The following is a 23,479-nucleotide window of genomic DNA, read 5'->3' as shown; positions in this document are numbered from 1 at the left end:
CACGTTAGATGTGCATGAATACCTAATAAAATGGCTGGAAAATGATAATGAGACTAAAATGTGGCTCAATCACGCAACCATTACTCTGAAAAGATTTTGATTAAACACAAAATCTTGTTATTCAAGTGCAGGATTTGATAAATCTTTTAACTAGTCTTGCCTTTTACTACTTTACATTATGACCACTTCATCATATTCTGAATTTTTATCCCTACTTCTATTAAATTATGCACACTTAGAACAGCATGCATAATTATCCCACTGAAGATTGCTTCTGGGAACTTGTGTAGATGAGCATCTGTAAGAGAGAGAGGTCGTCTTGATTTTGAACCGTCATGTTCACCTATAGGCAGTGTGTGTGCGCGCGCGCGCGTGTGTGTGTAGAGTCAGTGGTGTGTCCTCTCTCCCCTCCCCCCCAGCGAGGAGAGTAATGAGTTGTTAATGATAGGGCCGCTGAGAGGAGAAACAGAGCTGTTAAACTGACCTCTACAGCTCTGCACCTACATCTTTCATCCTCTCCGCCTCTCAGCCTCGCTGTGTAATTTAGGCTCCGCCGTACCAGAGTTAATTTCCTGCAATTATGTGTAATTTTTTTCGCCTCTTTACCGGAGCCAACTTTTATTTTCTGCGGCTGTGCTGTAATTAATAAATTGGTTTTAAGTGACATAGTTGTGTGCTGTCTTGTTTTGTTTTCGCCCCTTCAGACAAAGCGGACGATGACTTGGAGATGACCATGGTGTGCCATCGGCCGGAGGGCCTCGACCAGCTGGAGGCTCAAACCAACTTCAGCAAAAGAGAGCTTCAAGTTCTTTATCGAGGTTTCAAGAATGTAAGTGACATAATTATCACAGTAAAGAGAAGAAAAAAAAAACCTCACTGAATTTATGCCCTCATATACCTGAAGATGAGGACACACACTTTAAAATAGAATAACACGAGGACTGACATATCTTGTTTGAAAGGATTTCTTGTGAATACTTTCCCCGTTGTTGTGTATCTTCTAAGCTGTATTCTCTCTCCAGATGGTTAATGTCAGGATTAATACATGAGGGAGGGCATAAACTCTACAAGCTATTAATTATGAGTCTCCATCATTACAACAACACTCTCTTGAAAGCTCTTCTCACCCAGATGGATCAGTTATTTGCCATAACTCTGTGTATTTCTGATGTGGCAGTTACAAATGTTTACAATAAAAATGTGCAGGTGACATAAAAAAAGAAAAAACTCTTCTGATTTCATTAAGGAGCTCAAACATACATAAAGTGAAATCATGCATTTTAAAAAATACGGTCTCTATTATTAATGACGTTATTGTTTGTTTTCATGTTTTATTTGCATAGTGGTGTAGCGTTTAGCACTCAGTCCCAGCCAGAATGTCCAGAGATCAATCCCAGGTTTTTGCAGAGGGTCCTCCTGTACTGAGTTCGCATGTTCTTGTGTGTATCAGTTTCTTTTCCGGGTTCACCGGTTCCCTTTCACAGTCCAAAAACATGCATTTGAGGGTAAATGGTGACCCAATATTGCCTTTTAGTTTGGTCACAACAACACATTAAAGTTGATCTATATCTTCAACTTCATGTATTGTTATTGACTCTCTCCCATTTCATCCACTGAGCCCTCGGTCAGCTGCAAATGGCCTGTTCTAGGAGTTATAGCCTCTCTTCCTCTCTGATTTCTGTGTCCCTCTCTCTCTCCAGGAGTGTCCAAGTGGGGTTGTTAATGAAGATACCTTCAAGCAAATATACTCCCAGTTTTTTCCACATGGAGGTAAGACAGTCTGTTGGTGTGTGTTGTGACTTTGTTGATGTGTGAGCCCATATTAGCCTCTGTCCCTTTTTTCAATGCATTAACAAGCTTTTCTTTTCTTCAACAGATGCCAGCACTTACGCACACTTCCTGTTTAATGCATTTGACACAGGACATACAGGATCCATAAAATTTGAGGTATGTTTTAAACTCATATCTTGTGTACGTGAGCTCACTGAGAAAACCTCAGAGGATGTTTAGATTTCAGGCTGTTGAAAACTACTTTGTGTTTGGGATAATGTGAAGCTTTGTCTCCTCTGAGGTTATCTAAATAATATGTCAGAAAACAAAAATAATTAGATTATCACTTATGCCTCGCAGTGAGAATATCTCTGGCTCAAATCTCCAGAATCCAGTTTGTTTTCACTTGAGCTCTTTTGAATTTCTGTCAGAGTTTTGATGCTTTCATTTTACTAAGTGATTCCCAGGAGCCTCAGCCTCTGCGGTGCGTCTTATTCAATTTGCCATTAGTCTCATTGGACTGAGGACAGACTGGACGCTGGATGTGCCAGACTCAACAGACTGGACCGAAATGGAACTCACTCACTTCAGCAGCACAAGACCTTAATGAAATGAAATAATTACAGTTGTTTTCTTTTATTAGCATAAAAGGGATTCGGCTGTGGCTCGATCGGAAGATTGCAAAATAAAGAAATAAATCTGTGTCTCCATTGAGCCCATTGTACCATGAAGAGCATTTCCACTGACTCCTTACCTCAGTGTTTTCAGGTTTTCAGAATATCTCTGTCCATTACTCAGCTTGCAGTTTTCTCTTCTTCAGGACTTTGTAACCGCTCTGTCCATCCTGCTGAGGGGATCCATCACGGAGAAGCTCCAGTGGACCTTTAACCTCTACGACATCAACAGAGATGGATACATCAACAAAGAGGTTTGCGTTTCTGCCTCCGTCTCATTTTTCCACCCCCACATTTAATTAGTAACCCTCTGCAGTTCTTTAAAGATTGTGCCTCTTTGTTTCTGCTCCACTTCTCAGGAGATGACGGACATCGTCAGAGCAATATATGATATGATGGGCAAATACACGTACCCTGTGCTAAAGACGGATGCTCCCAAGCAGCATGTGGATGCCTTTTTTCAGGTACCAAGGCCTGAGTCCTTTATTTATGTCCAATCAAACCCAAAATTGATACAGATTTAAAACAAACAAACAAAAAATATTAAGGCTATATACATCACTCATTTAGAAGCTGTTCCAGCACCTCATGAGCTCAATAATTAAAAACAACCTCATTTAGCCAACACAAAGTCACTGCAGTCTTGAAGTTGACTGATGATTAATAGAATCCATGACGTTAAACATGGTCACAGTGATGTTGAAATTGAGATACTACTTTTAGAAAAGTGTATTTCAGGTATTTGTTGAGAAACAGCATTTCTGTGTTAAAATCCGACACTTGACATCGGATGTTTCTCTGTCCACAGAAAATGGACAAAAACAGAGACGGCGTGGTTACTCTCGATGAATTCATTCTTTCCTGTCAAGAGGTATCTTGTTCTTATTTAATTCTCATAGTTTCTGTAACTTTCATGTTTTGTTGCAGTGCAGCGGGAAAGCAGGAAGTTGTCGAATACCTCATGATAGAGTTATTACCTTATTAAATGAAATGACTGTATGTGGTGCACATTGGCTCACCACAGCAAATGATGTGATTTGTTCATTTCATTTATGTCATATTCCCTTCCTGGAGACCGACCGACAGTGGGAGTCGAAACAGTGAACTTCTAGTTATGAGCTCACTTTCATCACCTTCAGGAAACCACTGCCAGAAAGTAGAAGCCATAACTGTAACAAGTCAGAGTCCTCATACAACTGAGAGAGAAAGACAGAAAAAAAGAGAGAAAAACATAATTAAACCAATTTTGCTGATTGTTTCTCAACGGCTCCCATTTTTACAGGTCGCAGCGCGCAAGCAATAAATCAGAATATTTTTCTTTTTTAAATCTTTTATATCAGTTTGTTTGCTTGGTGAACACTGAGCGTTTTATGGGCCTTGACTGCCCCCTTGTGACCAGTAGATGAATTTAAAAAAGATTTTTAAACTACAGATACTCTGACAGTACACTCCTTTGCCATTTACAGGGCGCTCATTGAAATACAGGGAAGCTTTCCATTTTAACCTGAAGCTGATGTTACAGAACATTCTTTGAGTTTATTTCTTTTTATTTTGTGAAGATTTTTATATTGTCAGGTGAATGCCTCCATAGTGAGAGCAGTCTGGGAGTGGAAGTAATGAATACCACAGCTAATGAAATGTTGTGTGGCTGTCGTCATTTTCTGCAGGTCACAAAATACGATCACTTGCTTGATAAAGGGTTGATTCTCCTTCTTCTCTGCACAGGATGAAAACATCATGAGATCTCTACAGCTCTTTGAAAATGTCATCTAGACAACAAAAGTGGCGGAGATGTTGCATCTGACAAAAGCACAGCACAATGAAAGACAAAGAAGAAGAGACAGAAGGAGGACGGTGTGGATGTGATTCTATGAAAAAACAAAAAAAAAAAAAAACAGAAAAACAAGGAAAGCGCCAAACAAAGTCAATGAAAGGAAAAGGAAGCTTGGCACTGGGGGTGGCAGCGTGCCACAGAACCATATGGAGGGCGTCTTACTGTAACAAATCAATGGCGACGAACCACCGCTGGTTTTGGAAAATGTCCTCTCGACTTCATTTAACCTTTCTGTAGCCATTTACCTCGCCCACATTTCCATTGCGTATTACTGGTGTTACAGTATCTTGGACTGTGTGTAAATACTGCTCCCCTCCAACGTTCTGTCAAATAACTCTCTATATTACAGAAATTTTTCTCAAGCGGAACGGATTTTGCTAAAAGCAGCTTAGCGATGACACCAAACAAGTGCACACGTTGCTCATCAGAGGCTTCAGTAATAGCTGTTTTCATTATGAACGTCCGTGTCAGTACAAGAAATATGAGCAATATTGTGAAGCATGCAAACAGAGGCCTTTCAGCATATTTACTGTATATGTCCCATAAAAAACCCTTGGTGGCAATATACTCTGCTTTTTGCAGGATTGTTGAAATTTTCCAGATCTTACAGAGGCGCCTCATCTTCTTCTGACGTCGTGTAAATTCAGACTTGGGCCTGCACAAGGTTTTCAGACGTGAACACGAATTCCGCTGCCTCGCGACAGCCTTGCGTCTCAGTCCAGCTTGTAACAGTCTCCAGCAGCCTTCTGAGGTCCTGCTCCGTGTTCCAGTGGTGTTGATCAGTGTTTGAATGTCGTATCGACTTGACTGTAGATATTTATTAACCGTTGTGTTCGTGGCTTCTTCTTACCGTCCTGAAATCGGTCGTGTCTGTCTGTGTTTTTGAGTCGGACTTCCTGTCTGTCTTTCTGTCTGACTGGATCTAACTCTGTGAATTATTCTCCCCGACATCTTTGAAAGAATTGAGAGGCTTACTTGCACACGGGTGGAGAGCAATATAGAGACGTGCATGTGTTTGTGTCTGTGTCGTCCTGGTGTTAAAGGTCCTGTTTCCTTCAAAGTGTCATTTATTAGCTTTATTTCCAGGACACTACAGTGACTGTTTTTTTTTTTTTTTTCCTGAGAGAGTTTTGTCTTCAACTCTGTGTTACAAACGTCGATCCAGAGTGACCCTGAGGGAGAGAGGTGGAGGCGGGCCAGCGAGAATCAGACGGGAGATGAGTGTGAAGACCTTTTCACTGATCCTGGAGGAATGGAAGCCATGTTTCAACCAAGAGCCATCGTGAAAGACAAGGCAGAAAACACGGATTTAGAAATGATTTACTGTCACACCCGCTCACTGTGCTACCGAGAGGGTCACTAAAGTGGCTGCAGCTCCTCTGAATTGAACCCGGACACACCTTCAAATAGACCGACAGACAGGACGGATAGACAGGCATACAGACAGACACTTACAACTGTCAGAATGAAATAATGTGTGTATTGAAATATTGTATAAAATCATTATATTTATCAATAAACTTTTCAGAAATAAAATTAACTGAAGTCTGCTTTTTTTCTCTCTCTCTCTCTGCCTCCCAACTTTGTGGCATCATTTCTTTTCTTTTACCTTGAGATTAGAGAACAGTTTCTTAAAACCTTCAAATAATTTCCATGGCACATCATTAAGAGCAAAAAAGGGTCACAAGAACAGTTTATACTGTTATTTACACATATACAAATAAAGTACAAAAAAGAGATGTAGACTTGTGCCTCAGTCAAAACGGACACGGGCTACAAACGAAGCATTATAATGTGCATATGTAAGAACTTCACCACCGTCACTGAGCATGCACCACTCTCCTTTATTCCTCCGCTCACAGGCTGCTTCATGTTTTCTTCACCACTCCTCTCTGATGATGATATCTACACTCTCACTGCTCACAACACTACTTTTTTTCTTGGGACACTGCTGTTGTGGCCAAGGTGACACATTGTACCTTACATGTGGATGACTGTGTGTGTGTGTGTATTCATAAATGAGAGGAGCTGAAGTTTCAAGCACCAGTGAATCAGATGTATGTAACATTTTTGATCAAACAGAGCAGAATTTGTCATTTAATGCAGTTACTCGATTTAGATGCTGAAGTCCTTGGATGGGCAGTTGGTTTCAGATTATTGAGAAGGTTGAATTAAGACAAAACACCTTCAGTAACACGAATTTTCTGTCTGTAGATAATTTATGACCTCTTCCAAGTCAGAACATACATTTCCCCCCATCTTATTCGAATAAACAGAATAAGATGAGGCATAAGAAGACAATCACAGGGTGAAAACTCCTTCTGTTCCCAGAGCTGCAAACTAATTGTCCAGCTCAAGTCTCTGTGTCACGACAGGCGTCACTCACCATCGCTTCAGGTCCTGTTTTACAAACATCCAGTCAAATGTGTGTGACTTTTTTTTTCTTTTCCTCCAGAGCAACAGCACAAATCCCACGCTCCAATATACATTTGTTTTTGTTTTTTTTTCTGTCTCCATCCGGGCAGAGCAGGGAGGGCACTCGGTGATCAGCTCCGGGGTGGATGCTCTCTATTCCCGGTCCTCGGCCCAGGGCTGGAGGTTCTGCAGCGCGTACAGGGAGGAGTTGTGAGCGCACAGAGGATCCGACACGGCGGATTCGCTGAGGGACTTCTGGAGGGCGGACTGCTGCAGCTGCAGGATGAGCCGATTGGCCTGCTGCCGCTCCGCCTCCCGCTCCTCGGCTGTCTGTCTCCTGGAGGATACCAACAGGAAAAAAAAAAAAGATGGGTTTGAAAATATGAATAAATAAATAATTGAAAGAAAGGGCGAAAGAGAGTGAAAAATCAGTGGAATTTCTCCCGTATTACATGAAACAACAGTGACGGGTTCTTGGAATAATAAAAAGATGCTGTGGAGTGATTTAGGAAGATATTTAATTATTCTCGGGCTTTAAAACTACTCGAATAAAAAAATATTTGATTATTTAAAATTCGGAGGGGATTAATTTTGTATTAAAAATAAAAATTACAATTTGACATGCAACTGTACTAAATGTACTGTTTGTATAAAATTTTAAATCGACAGCAAAATTCTATTTCAGGTTTTCTTTTTGGCTTTTCAAATGCTTACACTACTCTTAAAAGATTTATTTGGTTATTTATTGAATTTTTGTGCGGATCTCAATTACCAGGAAATTACGCACGGGGTCAAAGGGGAAGAACAAACTTTTTTTTTTTTTTTTTTGTAAGAGGAACGTGAGTGTTTCTGTCACAGTTTTAGTATTTGGGTCAGAGTGTGGTCCTAGAGGAAGTGTTGCAGGTTCCAGTCAGGACGTTTCAAACCCACCTCCACTTGGTCCTGCGGTTCTGAAACCAGGTTTTGACCTGCGCGTCTGTCATCTTCAGGCTCTTGGCCAGAGCCGCCCGCTCGGCGCTGGCCAGGTACTTCTGCCGGTGGAAGCGTTTCTCCAGCTCGCAGATCTGCACCCTGGAGAAGGAGGTGCGGGGTTTTTTCCGCTTAGGAGGCGTCCGGTTCTGGTACGGGTGTCCTATCCGCCGCGTCACGGCGAAAGGCACCAGAGCCGCTGCGGAGACCGGAGGACGCGCCGGGTGAGTGGGAAACGAGGGTTACACACCACCAAACACACGAACACACTCCTCAATTGTAGGCCATATATCAAGAGTATCTGCCCTGTTTGAAAACATTCCTCTACTTTTACTATTTAGGCCTGATGTAAGAAAATTGAGCTTTTATTCACAGTGGATGAAAACATTTGAAAGCATAACATTCAAATACAGATATTTAAATTAGCCTTGGTTGGTTTGACTGAAAAAGACCTTGTCTGAGCGGATGATAGAGAAGACAGAAGGCCTTTTGGCATTTTAATTGTGCTATTTTAAGTGTGAATACGTTTTTTTTTACATTAATTCTTTAAAAATGAATTTACATGGAACAATTATGAAACTTAAATTTGGTAACTGAGGTGAATACTAGTGTACTTTATCAAAGATATATTGAGTGCGTCGTCTTACAACTCAGTTGTCTGATTTTTTTTTTTTTTAAATAATCTTTGAACTAGTGGATCAATGATATTTTGGGTAATTTCAGGGTAACATTCCATTTGGGACAAGAGCCTGTTTCTGTGTGATTTATTGAAGTAGAGGTGTGTGATTATACTGCGTGTGCTTTACTTATAAACCCAGTGTAACATTAAATATTTAGTTCAATAAACACCAGATGAATCTACCACATGGACGCAGACCTTTTAGTATTAATTATTTGAATAAAACTGAAGGATGCTGTACCATAATGCATCAGACTTATTAATTAGTAACGATATTAATTGACTGTAAAGAGGAACAAATAATGTTTTTAATGGCCACTGCCGTTTGTGTTTACACTTTTTCCACTTGATAAAATATTAATAAGGGTAAAGAATGCTGTCTAAGAGCCGGCCTACCTGATATTCTGTCCTTGGCGAACCTGTTTCCAATCCAAGGGAAGCACAGACCTCCAAAGCCCGGAACGGCGCTCTGAACGGGGGCCGCGGGCCCCGGGGCAGCGACAGGTCTGTGGGCTGGGACTCGGATCACACCCCGGCTGCCCAAACTCCGACTCTCCCCGTACGAGCCCGACGCTTCCACCGGAGGCATTATCCCGGAGAGGGAGATCGACAGCGCGGTGTACGAGGGCGCGCTGGCCCCAGCCGGGCTTCCTAAACTGTAGTAGCCGTCCCCGCTGCTCAGGTCGGATCCACTCTGCCTCCCGGCCGTGCGCCCGCTCTCCGGCTCCGTCCCGGCTCCCAGAATCTGGTCAATGCCGAAGCTGATGGGCTCATGGTGGGCCGGTTTTGGTGGAGGGCTCGGCGCGCTTGGTGCTTGTTCCATCCCTCGCTGTGCCGCAAAAAGGACGCGAAAACTGAGTGGGAAGCTTTCAGGGGAGGGGGGCGCGCTCACGGTCGGGTCAAACAGTACCAAAAGTCATCATCAGAAGTGTTTCCATCGCCGTCCAGCCGTTTGCCCCAAATCCGGCGCGTCCTTGTGTGTGCCAGGCCCCTTTCAGAGGACTGGGTCCTCTCTACAGGCTGTGGTGAAAGTTTGATGGGCGTTTGGAGAGATGTGACGCTCTGTCCTCCTCTCAGCGCGTCAAAACGCTCAGTCTAGCAGCTCCGTCCTCCTCCATCCCTCTCCACCTTTCATTGGCTGGCACCGGGATGACTGATTGAATGTCAGTGGGGGTAGGCCCGCGATTTGGCACAATAATCAAGATTTCCCATACCCACGGACCTCGCGTGTTGTAGATATGGTAAGATATGGTGTATTCATGCCGGGTGAGTGCGTCAGTATTTCATTTGACATGTTTAATTCTAACGGCAAGGCACAACTCCATGAAAATTTAAATGGCACGTTGAAAAAAAAAATCGGACCAGTGAGGGACACCGATGTTATCTGTGGTTTGAGGGTGAATTTGAGCTTTTCTACCTTATTTAGTCGGTCACCTCCCCAAAATGTCTATAAACATATAGTCAATGATTTTTTCTCTCTCTCCAGTTTTATTACAGGATATTATGAAAAGGAAAAAAAAAAGTTTTCAAATACTTAAGTGGCCTATCGAGATTTGATGATTCATTTTATTCCCATTGTTAGACATCAATTAGACTTTGGGTCATTTTACTGTCGTGTAACTTCAGCCTTTGTCAGCTGAGACATGTAAAATGAAATATTCACATGAGAACGGATTGGAGTTCCTTATGATGGAAGCCAGCAGCAGTGGATATATTATAAAAAGAGACATCAAAAGAAAAGACGTATCAGTCTCAATCTACACCTCCTTAAATTTAAACCCCTCATTTCGTCTACGTCCTATAACCAAATGGGAGACTTATTTTTATACGCATATATCCTCTTGCACTGTGGCTTGTAATATTCAGCTGTTTAATATGTCCGACTTATAAGTGGAAACAAAAAATGAATTCCTCACCGTTCATGGGCCCAATGCGTCAAAGTTGAAATAATCTCTACACCTTAACCAAGCGAGTGATTCTCGTGCGTCTGCGGTTGCAGATTGGTTTTAAACCTTCTCAAATTTCTGATTCAATAATCTTTTTTTCACACTTTTTAAATAAAAATGACAAATTATTCTTAGGTCATAAAAGCTTTTATAAACCAACACTAACTGCGAAAAAGTGCGTAATTACGCACATCCAGTTCGTGACGTGACACCAGTCACGTTCCTCTTTAACATAGAAAAGGACAGCAGCCTTATTGAACGTTGGCAGAATCACCAGCACCTATTGAGCTTGGCAAAGCGGTAACGTGGCCTTATTTGTTCCCGGTAGCCAGTGCCACATTAAATGACCTGACAAGGGAAAGCCACGGGCTACTTCAGATAAAGTGTCCGGGCTTTGGAAGCTGCTAACCGCTCAGATTCAGTGTAACAGGCGCCCAAAGTGACCGCATAATCTCATTTCCACTAACTTGTCTCATGGACAGACAAATGCGCATCGAGTTTGGATGCGGCAGGTGGCTTTTTAAGCGATCGCATTACACAGCTTTAACAAACTAGTGACCAGTATATTCATCCAGTGACAGTGCGTTTCAACCTGAAGGCTTTTGCTCAATATTCTAATTAATCACACTTTTTTTTAAAATCCAATGGCGACATTTTCACGACAGAGTTGGATTGTAAAAATATCATGTTTCATGAGTTTCTCTTTTTGGGGGCCTATATTTGCAGTGATTTCTTATGTTTCTGACAACCATGTCGTGTTTTTTTTTTTTTTTAAATTTAAATTCCAATCGGTTACTTAAATAGTTGAAACTTTAACGTGCACCTCACGTGAATTCATATAAAATGTGATTAGTTATTATTATGTTAAATAGGTGAGTTCTCGTGTGTCAGGTCACAAGTGACACAATCACAGAAAATGCACAGAGTTGGTATTATACAGTATATTTCATTATGAATCATATTTTCTCCCTTTACAATAAAGTATTATGAAGCAATAAGAGATAGGACGAGGCCCGAGGTGTTTGTTTGGCAATATGGACAGACTCGGAGTGTTGGCTGCCTCAGCCCGCCATATGTGAGCACACCGGTGGCTTTTGATGGGGGAGAATTGGTCTGTTATAGCTGTCATCATTTCAGACATTTTTATGTTTCTCTTGATGACTTTTGAGAGAAAAAGAAATCCTTGAATGCAATTTATCTCACAGTCACCTCCATTTAATTGCACGGACACATTTGTCAGATGACTCATACTTGAGTCATAATAATTAATGAATAACAGTCTCGTGAAAATTAATAATAAGTGTATTTATCCTGCCTGCACGGGCGGATGGAGGAGGTCCCAAAGCAGAAGGGGTCCCAGATGTTATTGTTAGTAATCTGGTGTAATCCAGTGATTATGACACATTATCTCTGACCTGCCGGGATAACACTGACACCAGTGATCCAAAATCACACACAGCTCACTTCCTGTCTGCTTTAAAAAAAAAAAAGGATTTATTGAAGTCAGCTTTGGACATTTTCATCGCTTCAGTGAGAAGTAAAAAAAAAAAAAAAAAAAAATGACACAGAAACCGTTGAAAATGAAGTCTTGGGTCACCAGGTTTGGACCAGAAACATTGAGGTGCAGCTTCTGAGAGAACCTACACCCAGCTTTTAACAATTACTCCGCACATCAATCCTCGTTTTTTTTTTTTTTTTTTTCCACAGGCAATTTAAAAGCTGACACCCTGATTCCGAAAGTCCAAAAAGAAGCGACAACAAAAGAGTGAAAGAGTGCGATTTGTTTGAGAAATTACCACTTGATCTGCATAATCGGGGGGTCTGGGCTGCAGCTCGGTACCCGGGGGCTGCGTTTTTATTGCGCGTCTCTTCGCCGTTATCAATTTCAGCAGCGCGCCTGACTTTTTAAAAGGGGGACGAGGCCGGCTGCCTCTGAATAATGAATGACACGCTTTTATATTGTCGCTAAAGTGCCCGTGATGTTACAATATGAAAAGGCAGCGGTAAGTAATAGTGCATTTAAAGGGGATGTAGTGTATTATTATGATGTAAAAGAGAAGGAGAGAGGCGGTGGAGAGAGGGAGATGAGTGGAGAGCAGAACCCAGAGAAAGAGAGAGATTGTTTTATTACAATAAGAGGAGATGAGTTTGCCTCGCAGCGAAATGGGGACCAGTTAATGAAACTTTACCGCAGCTAACGATTTCCCCTCCCTCGCTTTAAAAAGCCGCCCTTATGAAATATTTAAACTATTTAATATAGGTGGTATTAAGCTGAAAGACACTGGCATTGGCCATCTGACAACATTTACAAGGCTGTGGATTTTTTTTTTTTAAAGTTGGGTAAACAAAGCTTCATGCCCAGCTTTTCCTTCCACCAACATACAACCAACATCATGTAGTAAATCAAGCTTACATTGAGCGCAATATGGTAAAAATGTGTTTCACTGTTTGGTGACTCGATTTAGTCTAATTTACACTTTTCTTTGCGCGCAGGCCATGCATCTTCTCTCTGAGATACAACAGTTATGCTCGCCTGTCCTATCCATATCAGACTGTGTTGTGTGGAACAGGAGGGATTGCCCAGCATGGCCCCAGTGTGTGTGTGTGTGTATGTGGGGGGGGGGGGGGGGGGGGGGGGGGGGGAATAGTGTTTCATATTGACATGCTCACTGGGATTGTTGGATGAGAAGAGAGCAATGGGATCCCCCAACAGGGACCGGGACAGGACCACGATCATCATCCCCGGACTGTCACTGGAGCACTGCTCTGTAGCCACTCTGTGTGGGCACAATTAATCTACCAGACAGTTAAAAAGCAGATAAACCATGTAAAATGTCACTGTAAATGTCACTTTCTCAGCTTGGTAGATATTAAAGGATTTTAACGACCACATATAAAACTTTAATCCCAAAAGGTTTTCTTTATTGGAAAAAGAAAAAGATGTGTTATATTTCCTTAAAACACAAGTGGCAGTGAACATTTTGATCTTCAGCTCTTATCGCAGATGATTATAAGAAAAAAAAAAGTTTGAGTGTTTGATGTATTCTCAAGTTAAGCAGCAACAAGCAGAGTATCTTTAATTGAGGTGTTTCAAGGTTACAAAAACACCGTCTTGCAGGTATTAACATTCACATTTAGCCGCAGAACGATTCCCGGATATGGTAGGTATTTCGTTCGGTGATCATCACTTTTTTTTGTTTTGCTTAGAACAGTATGCCTAGGATGTGTGTGTGTGTGTTTGTGTGTGTGTGTGTGTGTGCACACGCGTGTGTGTGAGGGGAGACCATGTTAGCCTGTCTGATGGTTGAATGCATGGCTGCTTCTTCACGCTGGTTAAAAGTCAGGGAGGGAGAGGAGGGGTGAGGCGGGGAGGAGTGGGGGACAGAGAGGAAGAGAGCGAGAGAGGGAAGTATAATAAACCACACAGATGTGAATTATAGGGGTGGGCAAGAGCAAAAGCAGGATGGATGGATTGCTAAAACTAAGATGTGAGAGAAAGACTTAAAGCATTAATGGGGATCATTTAGGGCTGATGATAATTGAGCACATGGACTGAGTTTGGACAAGAGGATTCCCACCGTATTGTCGTGTGTGTGTTTGTGTGTGTGTGTGTGTGTGTATGGTTTCATGTTGGTGAGTTAACCTCTCTTTTTGTAGTAAAAATGGTTCTTTTCAAGTCTTTGAGTGCGCTCAATAGCTTTCGAATGGGTCCATCGCTGATGAATGACAGACGTAATTAATAAGTGTGTGTGTCTCTTATTGCTTTAATAACTTATGACTGATTGTGTGCTCGTCCAGAAGAGCGAGCGTGCCAGTGTGGGCTAGCGTTTAAGAGCAGCTGAGTGCTCTTGATCGCCCCTGGTTTTGGCGCTAATGTGTTAATTCATTACTGCTTGTAGTCAGCTGTATTGTGTCAGAGCGGCGTCGCCCTGCTCCCTCTGTCTGTGTCCTCTCCACTTCATAAAAGCCGATTATGCTGCATGTCGCCGCTGTTCCACTCATTCTCTGCTGCCTCTTGACCTCCTCACCCCTCCTGTTGCCTGCCCGCGGGGGCGCTCATGCAGGGGAGCAGGGGAGGGGGGGGACCAGGGACCAGCTGCCACCAGCCATAGTGCTCTGGTGCCTGGCAGAGGGAGCTACTCCAGCCCCCTGCTTTGCAGGCCCTTCTGGCCCCTCGGGCTGGAGGGGGGTGCACCAGCCTCATGCCACCAGCCCCACCTGTCTTGCCCCGGGCATTGACTGAACGATTAGACACACACGCACACGCTCAAACTCAGATGGACACAGAGAAGACTGCATGTTAATGACAGATGACCCCCCCCCCAAAAAAAAAAAAAAAAAAAAGTAATGTCAAGAGTGTGAATGTTAGTGGCTGCAGGATTAACACAGCCTGAGTCATCTTTAGTCACATTAAAACATGTGTTCCACAGATACAAGATCAGACAGACCTCCATCACACACACACACTCACACACACACACACACACACACACACACACAGATATCCATAGAGGCACTTTGCTGTGAGGCGTGAAAGAGCGAGAGCTAAGTGAGGCCACTCCAGAGCGCTATTCTCTATATTGATTTCCCATTATCAGACCCCAGTCCCCGTGGAGTCATTAGTGCCGGGATCAAACAGACAGACAGAGAAGGAGACTAATACCAGTCACTTACACCAGCAGAGGGAGATCACCTTACCTCCCCGAGGGTAGGAAGCCAAAGAGGCGAGCAGCAGAGGAAACGAGGGGGGAGATAGTGGACGGACATGTGCAATGGCCCAACAGATGGAGGCGGCAATGTGTAGAGTGAGGAGAGAGGAGGGGTTTCGCAGCGGAACGTTCATGGGCAAATGGTAGATGGTTTTTGATCACTTTATTTGGCCATTGGGTTTTCTCTGCTGCAGTGGAAATATCTTGTCTTGTTTCTCGCTCTTCCTTCTCCACAACTCTTTTTTTTTTTTATTATTATCCAGGCCTCTGCAGCATCCGAAAACCATTTTAGCTTGGCTTTTGTTTTTACTTAATTCCTCTTGTCATGTTTTCACAGATGGGCAACTTTTCTCTTTGTCCAACCTTGTAAAATGTAGCCAATATAGCTCCTTGTCCTCCTCTCTGTCAATAATTTTAGGGTAAAGATGCAATGATGAATGGTTTTCATGTAGCCGGCAGCTGTCCCCACACCAGAGAAAGAAAAACACACATACACACATACACACATACACACACACACACACACACAAAGAGAGAGAGAGTGAAAGAAGAATATGAAATGTGAGATACTCATTTTGGTCCCTTGTTTCATAATTTCTGTGGATGTATTTATTCTCCATGGATTCAGTGGGAGCAATGAATTCGTAGGCTGAATCAACACCATCAATCTTATTCACTTCTGCCTGCCAGTGAGCCCTGGAAGTGGTGGTCAGGCTTCACTGTACTCACACACACACACACACACACACGCACACACGCACACACGGATGCAAGCACACACAGCTCAGATGGGGGTGACCCTGGCCTGACCCCCCTGCTGACCCCCAATCTGTTCCCCAACCTTACACCATGAGAGACCGGGGCACACTGGGATAGGGATACGCATCCTAAAAGACACACAAACACACGTATAAACACACACACACACACACACACACACACACACACATTCACACTGGCAGATTGTGCAGTGTGCGATCTGATGGATATCTCCTCAGACAGTACCATGTGTGTGGGCAGTGTGCGTGCAGACTGTGTGTGTGTGTGTGTGTGTGTGTGTGTGTGTGTGTGCGCGCGCTGCCTTAGCCTCTGCCCCCTCCCACTGGTGTTAATTGATTCTTGGTGAGCTTTGCTGATTGGTGTGAGGACCCCTAGAGGCGGGCTCAGTCCGCACCAATGCCCCCTCCCCATTTGAGTAGCACCTTGGACACACTTGCTCTTCAAATATGCACACACACACACACACACACACACACACACACACACACACATCTAGTAACGTACATCACATGCATACATCACCATATATCTCTATACACACTGTGAGTCCACAGTGTTCAGAACACTTGTGTTGATTGCACGGGTACACACACACACACACACACACACACACACACACACACACACACACACACACACACACACACACACACTCGGTCATGTCTTTCAGGGGGTTTTCACACCCTGATAAAGAGGAAGCTGGCTAGCTGACATGAGCAGATTGTGGATCATATGAGATGATCCACACCAAAAAAACAAACAAACACAGGGTGTCTTAGAGGTGATTCATGAACAATATAGGTGGGTGTAGGTGTGTGTGCGTGTGTGTGCATGTACGCGTGACTGTGTGTGTGTGTGTGTGTGTGTGTGTGAGTGTGAGAGGGAGAGCGAGCCAGAAAGACAGTAAGAGAGATGAATCTCTGGTTATTAATTTCCAGCCGTGGCCCCTGGGTGAGATGTTAATATAGGGCTGATTGTGACTAATTTCTTATTAATTGCCATCAGCGATTACACAGTGGCCAGTAACGTGGCTAATTTGTTGAAATGAATTTGGTTTTCGGAGGCATTTTAATTGCTGCAGGTGGGCAGCGTCCTATTGCACATTGTTGCTTTTGTTTTTCAGCAGGAAACTTCTGAACTTGTGCTGCTGTGTTGTGTGCGGATAGTCTTCGAGATAATGTGAAAATTATAGCCTATTATCATAACAGTGTGTGTACATGTGTCTGTGCATGTGTAATCCTTGTGTGTGCGTGTGTGTGTCTTTCTCTTAGACTGCAGACATGCACACAAACAAATCTTTGCAGCATCATTGTAAATGCCCTTGATATCTTATTCATCAGGTTTATGCATCCTCCTACTCCCATATATCTCTGCACGTTCACGATCATTACAGTGGGGATGGAGGGACATTTAGGTTGTTGCCTTTGTTTGGTGAATGTTTATAGCTTCCGTTAGCACAGGCTCAACGACCACTGAGGAACCAGTAGATACAAAATCCAAATCCTCCTATAAAAGAGAAGATGCCCTCTGGGCAGCCATAGCTCATAGTTGGCCTGATTTAGTGGCAGCCAGGAATCTGGGCTTGAATAAAGACAGAGAGAGCGAGGGCAGAGTGGGAGAGAGAGAGAGGAAAAGATAGCTCCCCGTGTGATAAATAGCCCCGGCTCTTTCTATTGCATTAGCCGTCCGGGCCGATAGATTGCGAGCCCAATAGACCCAGACGTATGCGATTGGTTTCTCATATAAAAGTTGCATATTAAATTCCTTCACAGGACTGTGCCCCCCAAGCATGAAGGAGGGAAGGAAGAAATGGGAGTTAAAAAGCAGAAAGTGGAGAGAGGAATAGAAGAGCAAGAAAAAGGCTTTTTATGAGAGATGAAATGAAGGCAGAGTTGGGGAAGCCTGAGAAGAAAGCTGAGAGATAATGGCAAGAGAAAAGTAGCTTGATGGTAGAAAAGACAAATGGTGATGTCATGTATTTAATAAGTCCATGGATATTGGGCGATGAGTGCGACTGTACGTCCATTTAATCAGTATTGCTTCCCAATGAAGATTTCTCTCTGGTTTGGTGCCTGCCCTCCCTTCTCCTGCTCTCAGCAGCTCTCCACATGCTAACGACCTCTCTAATTGTTTCCAAGCTCATTAAGGTGCTGATGTTTTAATAGTAATTAATCCGTCATTTGCCTACATGCAAACACGGGCCACTGAGGTTTGTTCGCCGCCGTTTCAATACACTGATAATGCAGTAACATAGTCAAAGGAGACAATATCCTGCTAATTTAGCTCATCACTGTTAATTGGTTGTTAAGTGCCTTTAATTACCAAGCAGGCTCTGGGATTTAGGTCGGCAGAAAGAGAGGGATCGCCATGATTGTCCCTGTCTGGCTAATGAATCTTGAGTTGAACTTTGAAAAGTGGAATAAATGACCAAAGAGCAGAAGCAGACACATGCTGACCCTGTTCTCCTCTCTATCTGTGCCCTTTTTTCTCTTTCCTCATTTCCTTTCTTCCTTTTCTTCCTTTCCTCCGTCCTCTTGTCCCTTCCTCCATCTCCGCCTCACTCCCTATCTCTTTCTCCAGATATTATTAACTCATTAAGTTTTTTTCATTATTTTTAATAAAAGATGAGTTATGGCTTTAGCCTCACTGTGGCAGCATCCCCCTCCTCCCCCCTTCCTCCTCCTCCTCCTCCTCCTCCTTCCCCTTCAACCATTCACTCTCTGCCCTCCTTCTCTTTCTCCCTACCCCCCTATTTTCACCTTCCTCCTCAGCCATATTGCACTCGCTCTGATGTGTTTGACCCCTGAACTGTAGTTTTTAACCTCGGCGTTTGTAGTTGCAACCTCCTGACCATCTTCTTTGCTTTCGCCACAGTCAGTCACATCTATCAATCATCGGTCTTTCTCATAGCGCTGAGCAGTCTTTAGATGGCATTCATATGATTTATGATTCATGATTCTTTCTGTCTTTGTGTGTGTGTGTGTGTGTGTGTGTGTGTGTGTGTGTGTGTGTGTGTTCATGCCGGAAAACAGTAGAACCAGAAAGACAGACTAGAAAGAGAGAAAGAGAGGGGCTTGTCGATGACACGGTTGAATAATGACAATATCTATGATTGATAGCTTATTCAAGCCCAGTCAGAGGTGTGTATTTGTGTCTGTGTGTGGATGTGTATTAAAGTGACAGAAAGAGAGAAAGGGAGTTTATGTGTTCTGCCTTCCACACATTAAGTTGATGTTAAAGAAGCAATGATGAATGGTTTTCATGTAGTTTCAGCTGTCACTGGTCGCTCAAAAAAGAAGAAAAAAAGAAAAAATGCAGAGGGGGAGATGGAGAGAGGCAGCAAGTGACCGGAGTTATCAAGGGATACTCGAGTTTTCTGCAGGAATGAGGAGCTCTTGAGGGGGAAGGATGCATCAAACAGTCCAAACAGGACAAACTAAAGCTACAAGAAGCTCTCGTTTTTTACTGCAACTGTCCTTTTTATAAAAAACAGTAACACAGATTGGAATAGAAATTATTTGTTTATGCAATTAAGTGAGGTTTTCTTTTTTTTATAATGAAAAACATGCATTGCTGCAGTCATTGCATATGTATACGCGCCGCGCACGTGTGTGTATATAATGCATGCTGGGTAAATGACACTTTTTTTCCTGCAGTCCTTCAGTTTAAGTGATGAGAAAGAAATCCCACAGTCCGACTGAAATCAGCTGTCCAACGGAGGCTGGCTGTTTTTGACAGTCTGTGTCTTGAAAGTCAAGTTAAAGGTCCTGTTTTTATGATATTTATATGAACTGGACCTTCATGCCAGCCCACATTGACATCTCTCTCCAGTTCATCTTCCCTCTTCTCTAACAGTTGTTGATTTATTGGAGTTGTTTAATATTCTTTGCTGGATTTAGTGGATTTGCCAACGAGTAACTTTCAATAGTTTACATTAAATACTTTATATTTGGCATGAAGGACTGACTAAACAGGGACTGTCTGACTCAGCATTGAAAAACCATACTTGAACGTAATGGTTATTCTTCATTTTTAGATGAGAGCTGGGTTTTTTACATCCAGTGAAGGCTGACTAAAGTCAGATTTTTTTTAGTTGCATCTGCATCCGTCAGTAATTTTCAATCCATCATGGTCCCAAGTAAGACATGAGACAGACTATCACAGGACTAATGAAGAGAAAGAGACAATTACACACCCTCAGGTAGTTTCTGAGGCACCAATTAACCTCAGATGCATATTTTTGAACTGAATATAACAGCAGAAAACACATGCATGCACAGTGAACCTTCGACAGACAAGACTCTAGTCCTGAACTGAGAATACTGTAAAATATTAAAAGCAATAGTGATAATGGTAATAATAATGGGATAAATTGCTTGGATTTTAAGAGTGTTCACCACTACACTGCATCTATAAATAAGATGTCAGTCATTTCTCTGAAGCATTAGAAGGAACTTTGAAGAAAGCAAAGCGTTAATGTGGCATCAGTTATGTTGTTCATGTTTACAGGTGAAATTGTTTCAAGCTTTCTTGTGTTTCTCATTTCTCTCATCAAACCACTCGATAAAGCATCTGCTCAACAGAGTCCCGACCGAAGGTGGAAAGTTTGATATCATTTATTGAAGCTGCTCTACTTGTTTTTTTCTTCTTCATTTTTCTCAAGTTCTCAGGTACATTCATGTAATGATTTAATACATTCAAATCTTACACCAACCTATAACATTTACCAATGATTAAAAATAAAATCACATCCAGGACTACTTTACATTCTTTATAATCTAAACATGGCATTTTTTTTGGCATGCTATACATTTGGAGATTGCACATGTTACAACACATAGATAATAATTAAAAACAAAACTGTAGCCTGGTTTATAGTCTCTCCTTAAAGATGTGGCACTTTGTTTCCACTGGAGAGCGCTATTGAGTCATGAAAAATGGCCTTCAGTTTATGATATTGATGGGAAACAAGCAAACTGGCTGGTGTCATTCAGTCCTGCAGAGCACCAGTCAGCTCCGAAGCGTTTTAGCACCATATGTTGCTCAATGTGTTGGATGGTTGCAGTGATCCGATTGAGGGAGACAACACGGAGCTTAATCTGCATTCACAGAAAAGCATCATCGCGTGGAGGGCGGCGAGCGGCCGGCTGTGCGGTTGATTCTTGAGAGTGAGGAGCTGCAGGGCTTGCCGAGATCTCACTTTCTTTGATTTCTGTTGGTTGACTGTGGCGAGGGACTTCTGAGAAAGACACAAATTAAAAGGTATCATCAGTGTTTGGCTCTATCCACACATCTTTGATTTACAATGTGCAACAGCAGAAATAATCACTCAGTGAAACAACTTCTCCACTGCAGTGAGTGCGGATTATCTCTTCGCTTCAGACCAGTTTTCTTCAGTTTATTGCAGCAACAGTCGCACAGGGTTCACGGCTACCCGGTGACTTTTAGCAGGCAGTAGTGGTGCTGGGAAGGAAACCGTTGTATTCATGCAGCATAGTATTGAAATACAATTAGTGTACAGGGAAAAAAAAAAACAAATGCTGGTGAACATTATATGTTGTGTCGTTTGATGGTAAACTTTTATTTAATTTCCAATAATTAGAAGAAAGCAAATTAAATTTAAAAAAAGCCCACTCAAGGTAATTAATCACACAATGCATTAAAAACACTTGGAAACCTCAAGTCTCAACACTGATTAGAGTGAGTGGGTGTTAGTGTGCTGCAGCGCTGTTTTAATGGACATCCTACACAATGTTTTGATTCATATGAAGGAACACACACACACACACACACCTGATTAGCCAGTACTGTGCACAGAATGCCAACAAAAAAATGAAATCAGGATGTGAACTGGATAATGTATCTCTGCTGTGCTGAAAGCACATTTCTTGGCCTGATAAGCATATTGCCATATGGCCTGATGCACCGTGGATGACACAGCGAGGATCTGCATGTCACACTTCATTTGTTTGAGCCAGACTACATGATGTGTGTGGGCTACAGGGATGTTAGTATGTAAATCTACTTACTTGGTGTTTTATAGGTCTTTCTGCTGTGGCACTAAAGACGACAAAATAGGGGCACTAGGTTTCTGTCCGTCATTTTTCTGTCTGCTGCTCATGTTCCTGTGGCTGATGTATTCTACTTCTAGGGTGTGTAGTGAATGCGGTTTACTCCTCTTTGGCACATGCTCAGGATGACCTGAGATCATAGAAAACAGTAAGAGACTAAACAAATCAGTGTGATTGTACAGTCTTATGAGTTAAGGAAAATATAATAACATACTAATCACAGTACCGTAAGCGCCGCACCGATGAAGACTCACATAAAGATCGGCTGTCATGATATTGTATTACAGTTTTTACATATGTTGCCTCTTGTAATTGAAAATTAATCTGATAACACTGTTATCCAGCGATTTTAAAATAACTTCATATTTGTTAGAGAATGGTGGTGTTGAAATTAACTTCCTCAATTCACTTCTGTGTTTAGTAACCATAGGAGTAATTTCAAGTTGGATTTGCAGATATTACACAAGTTTTTAAAATGACAGCGATATCAGATTTATTTTTTATCAAAATAATATCAACTTACTAAACAACTGTTGTGTCAAATTGTACCTTGTGTCTTCTGTGTTTCCTGAGATGTGACGCTCATAGTCTAGTGAGAAAAGTTACAAAATCCCATAATGTATAATTTTACTTCAGGCAATAGTATGATTAATTATTCAGGGATGGTTTCAAACAGTTCTCACAAAAGGTAGATAATAGTTTCAGAGTTACAGAGTCACTGTCTCTCACAGCGCGACTGTCAGCACGACTCGGAGACGCTCTCCTAAAAGCTACTGCTGTGCTGTCGCTTGCAGACGGGAAACTTAATGTTCAAGCTCAAGAAGCAGAGGAATTCACATGAGTGGAATATTTTTTTTTTTTTTATGATGAATAATCTTAACATAAACAGCTTAATTGCATTTGTTCAATTAGCAACAGATGCAATCTATATTCAATACATTTAGCATTTTTCATAGAACTGCAGCAAAGTGAATTGTTAAGAGATCATTTTTTTCTGGAAGTGTTTAAGTCCTGTTTAATTGAATTTCAGCTGTTGTGGAGAAATCTGAGTTGGAAAGTGTTCAGCTATATTTTCCTCAATGTTAAATCCTTCTCATATAACATGGAAGACTCAGACTGTCAGTCAGATAAACATGAGGCTGCGTTCACTCAATCTGTATAGGAGAAATTGTCTAGTACGATTTGTTAGTCGCTGATCTTTTTATTTGTTCATAGACGTTTTATAAAATATTTCTTTCAAGAACTGATGGGTTTTTTTTTTTTTTTACCAAATAATGTCAGTGTATGAAGTCCAATCCCCAAACTAACTGATGGAACGTCAGCTGATCTTCAGTGAATTGCTCACTAGACTGAGTCACACAGAGCTGACAGTTCAGGTGAGTCACAGCAACGCCACAGTAACACTGTCTGTTTATACAACAGTAAGATCACACAATTACCAGTGACAAGAATAGTTCTTTTCCAACAGCTAGTTGTTCTCCTATTGCTTTTTTGTTACTTGCTCAACAAAAGCCATGTTAGCAACCAGTTTTATGAGAAATGTTAGCCACATTGTTATCAGCTGCAATGAAAAAAAAAACCCCTTTAAGAAATGTGTTTAAAAAGCTGATCAATTTCAAGCTGCACATTATT

The 23,479-nt window shown here is 42.2% G+C and overlaps 2 protein-coding genes across 4 annotated transcripts in view; one reads left to right on the top strand and one right to left on the bottom strand.

Annotated features, from left to right (window-relative positions):
* The window catches only part of kcnip1a (Kv channel interacting protein 1 a), a 31,276-nt gene extending 26,995 nt beyond the window's left edge, over positions 1-4,281 (top strand). For all 3 annotated transcript variants that reach the window (XM_030106844.1, XM_030106836.1, XM_030106827.1), the window contains exons 2-8: positions 705-829; positions 1,701-1,770; positions 1,877-1,947; positions 2,591-2,698; positions 2,804-2,908; positions 3,253-3,315; positions 4,170-4,281. In XM_030106844.1, coding sequence (XP_029962704.1) covers positions 705-829; positions 1,701-1,770; positions 1,877-1,947; positions 2,591-2,698; positions 2,804-2,908; positions 3,253-3,315; positions 4,170-4,217 — 590 coding nt within the window. In that variant the 3' untranslated portion in view covers positions 4,218-4,281. The remainder of the gene's footprint in view (positions 1-704; positions 830-1,700; positions 1,771-1,876; positions 1,948-2,590; positions 2,699-2,803; positions 2,909-3,252; positions 3,316-4,169) is intronic.
* Positions 4,282-6,846: 2,565 nt separating this feature from the next.
* tlx3a (T cell leukemia homeobox 3a) lies at positions 6,847-9,400 on the bottom strand. The gene is made up of 3 exons (XM_030106960.1): positions 8,738-9,400; positions 7,624-7,861; positions 6,847-7,030 (listed from the first exon to the last, which is right to left on the bottom strand). The coding sequence occupies exons 1-3, from the start codon at positions 9,162-9,164 to the stop codon at positions 6,847-6,849; spliced, it is 849 nt and encodes a 282-aa protein (XP_029962820.1). The 5' UTR covers positions 9,165-9,400.
* Between the last annotated feature and the right edge of the window lie 14,079 nt (positions 9,401-23,479).

Source organism: Salarias fasciatus, chromosome 2 (genome assembly GCF_902148845.1).
Source record: "Salarias fasciatus chromosome 2, fSalaFa1.1, whole genome shotgun sequence".
Lineage (NCBI taxonomy): Eukaryota > Metazoa > Chordata > Actinopteri > Blenniiformes > Blenniidae > Salarias > Salarias fasciatus.
Note: the sequence above shows the minus strand (reverse complement) of the source record. Positions and strands in the feature narration are given on the sequence as shown.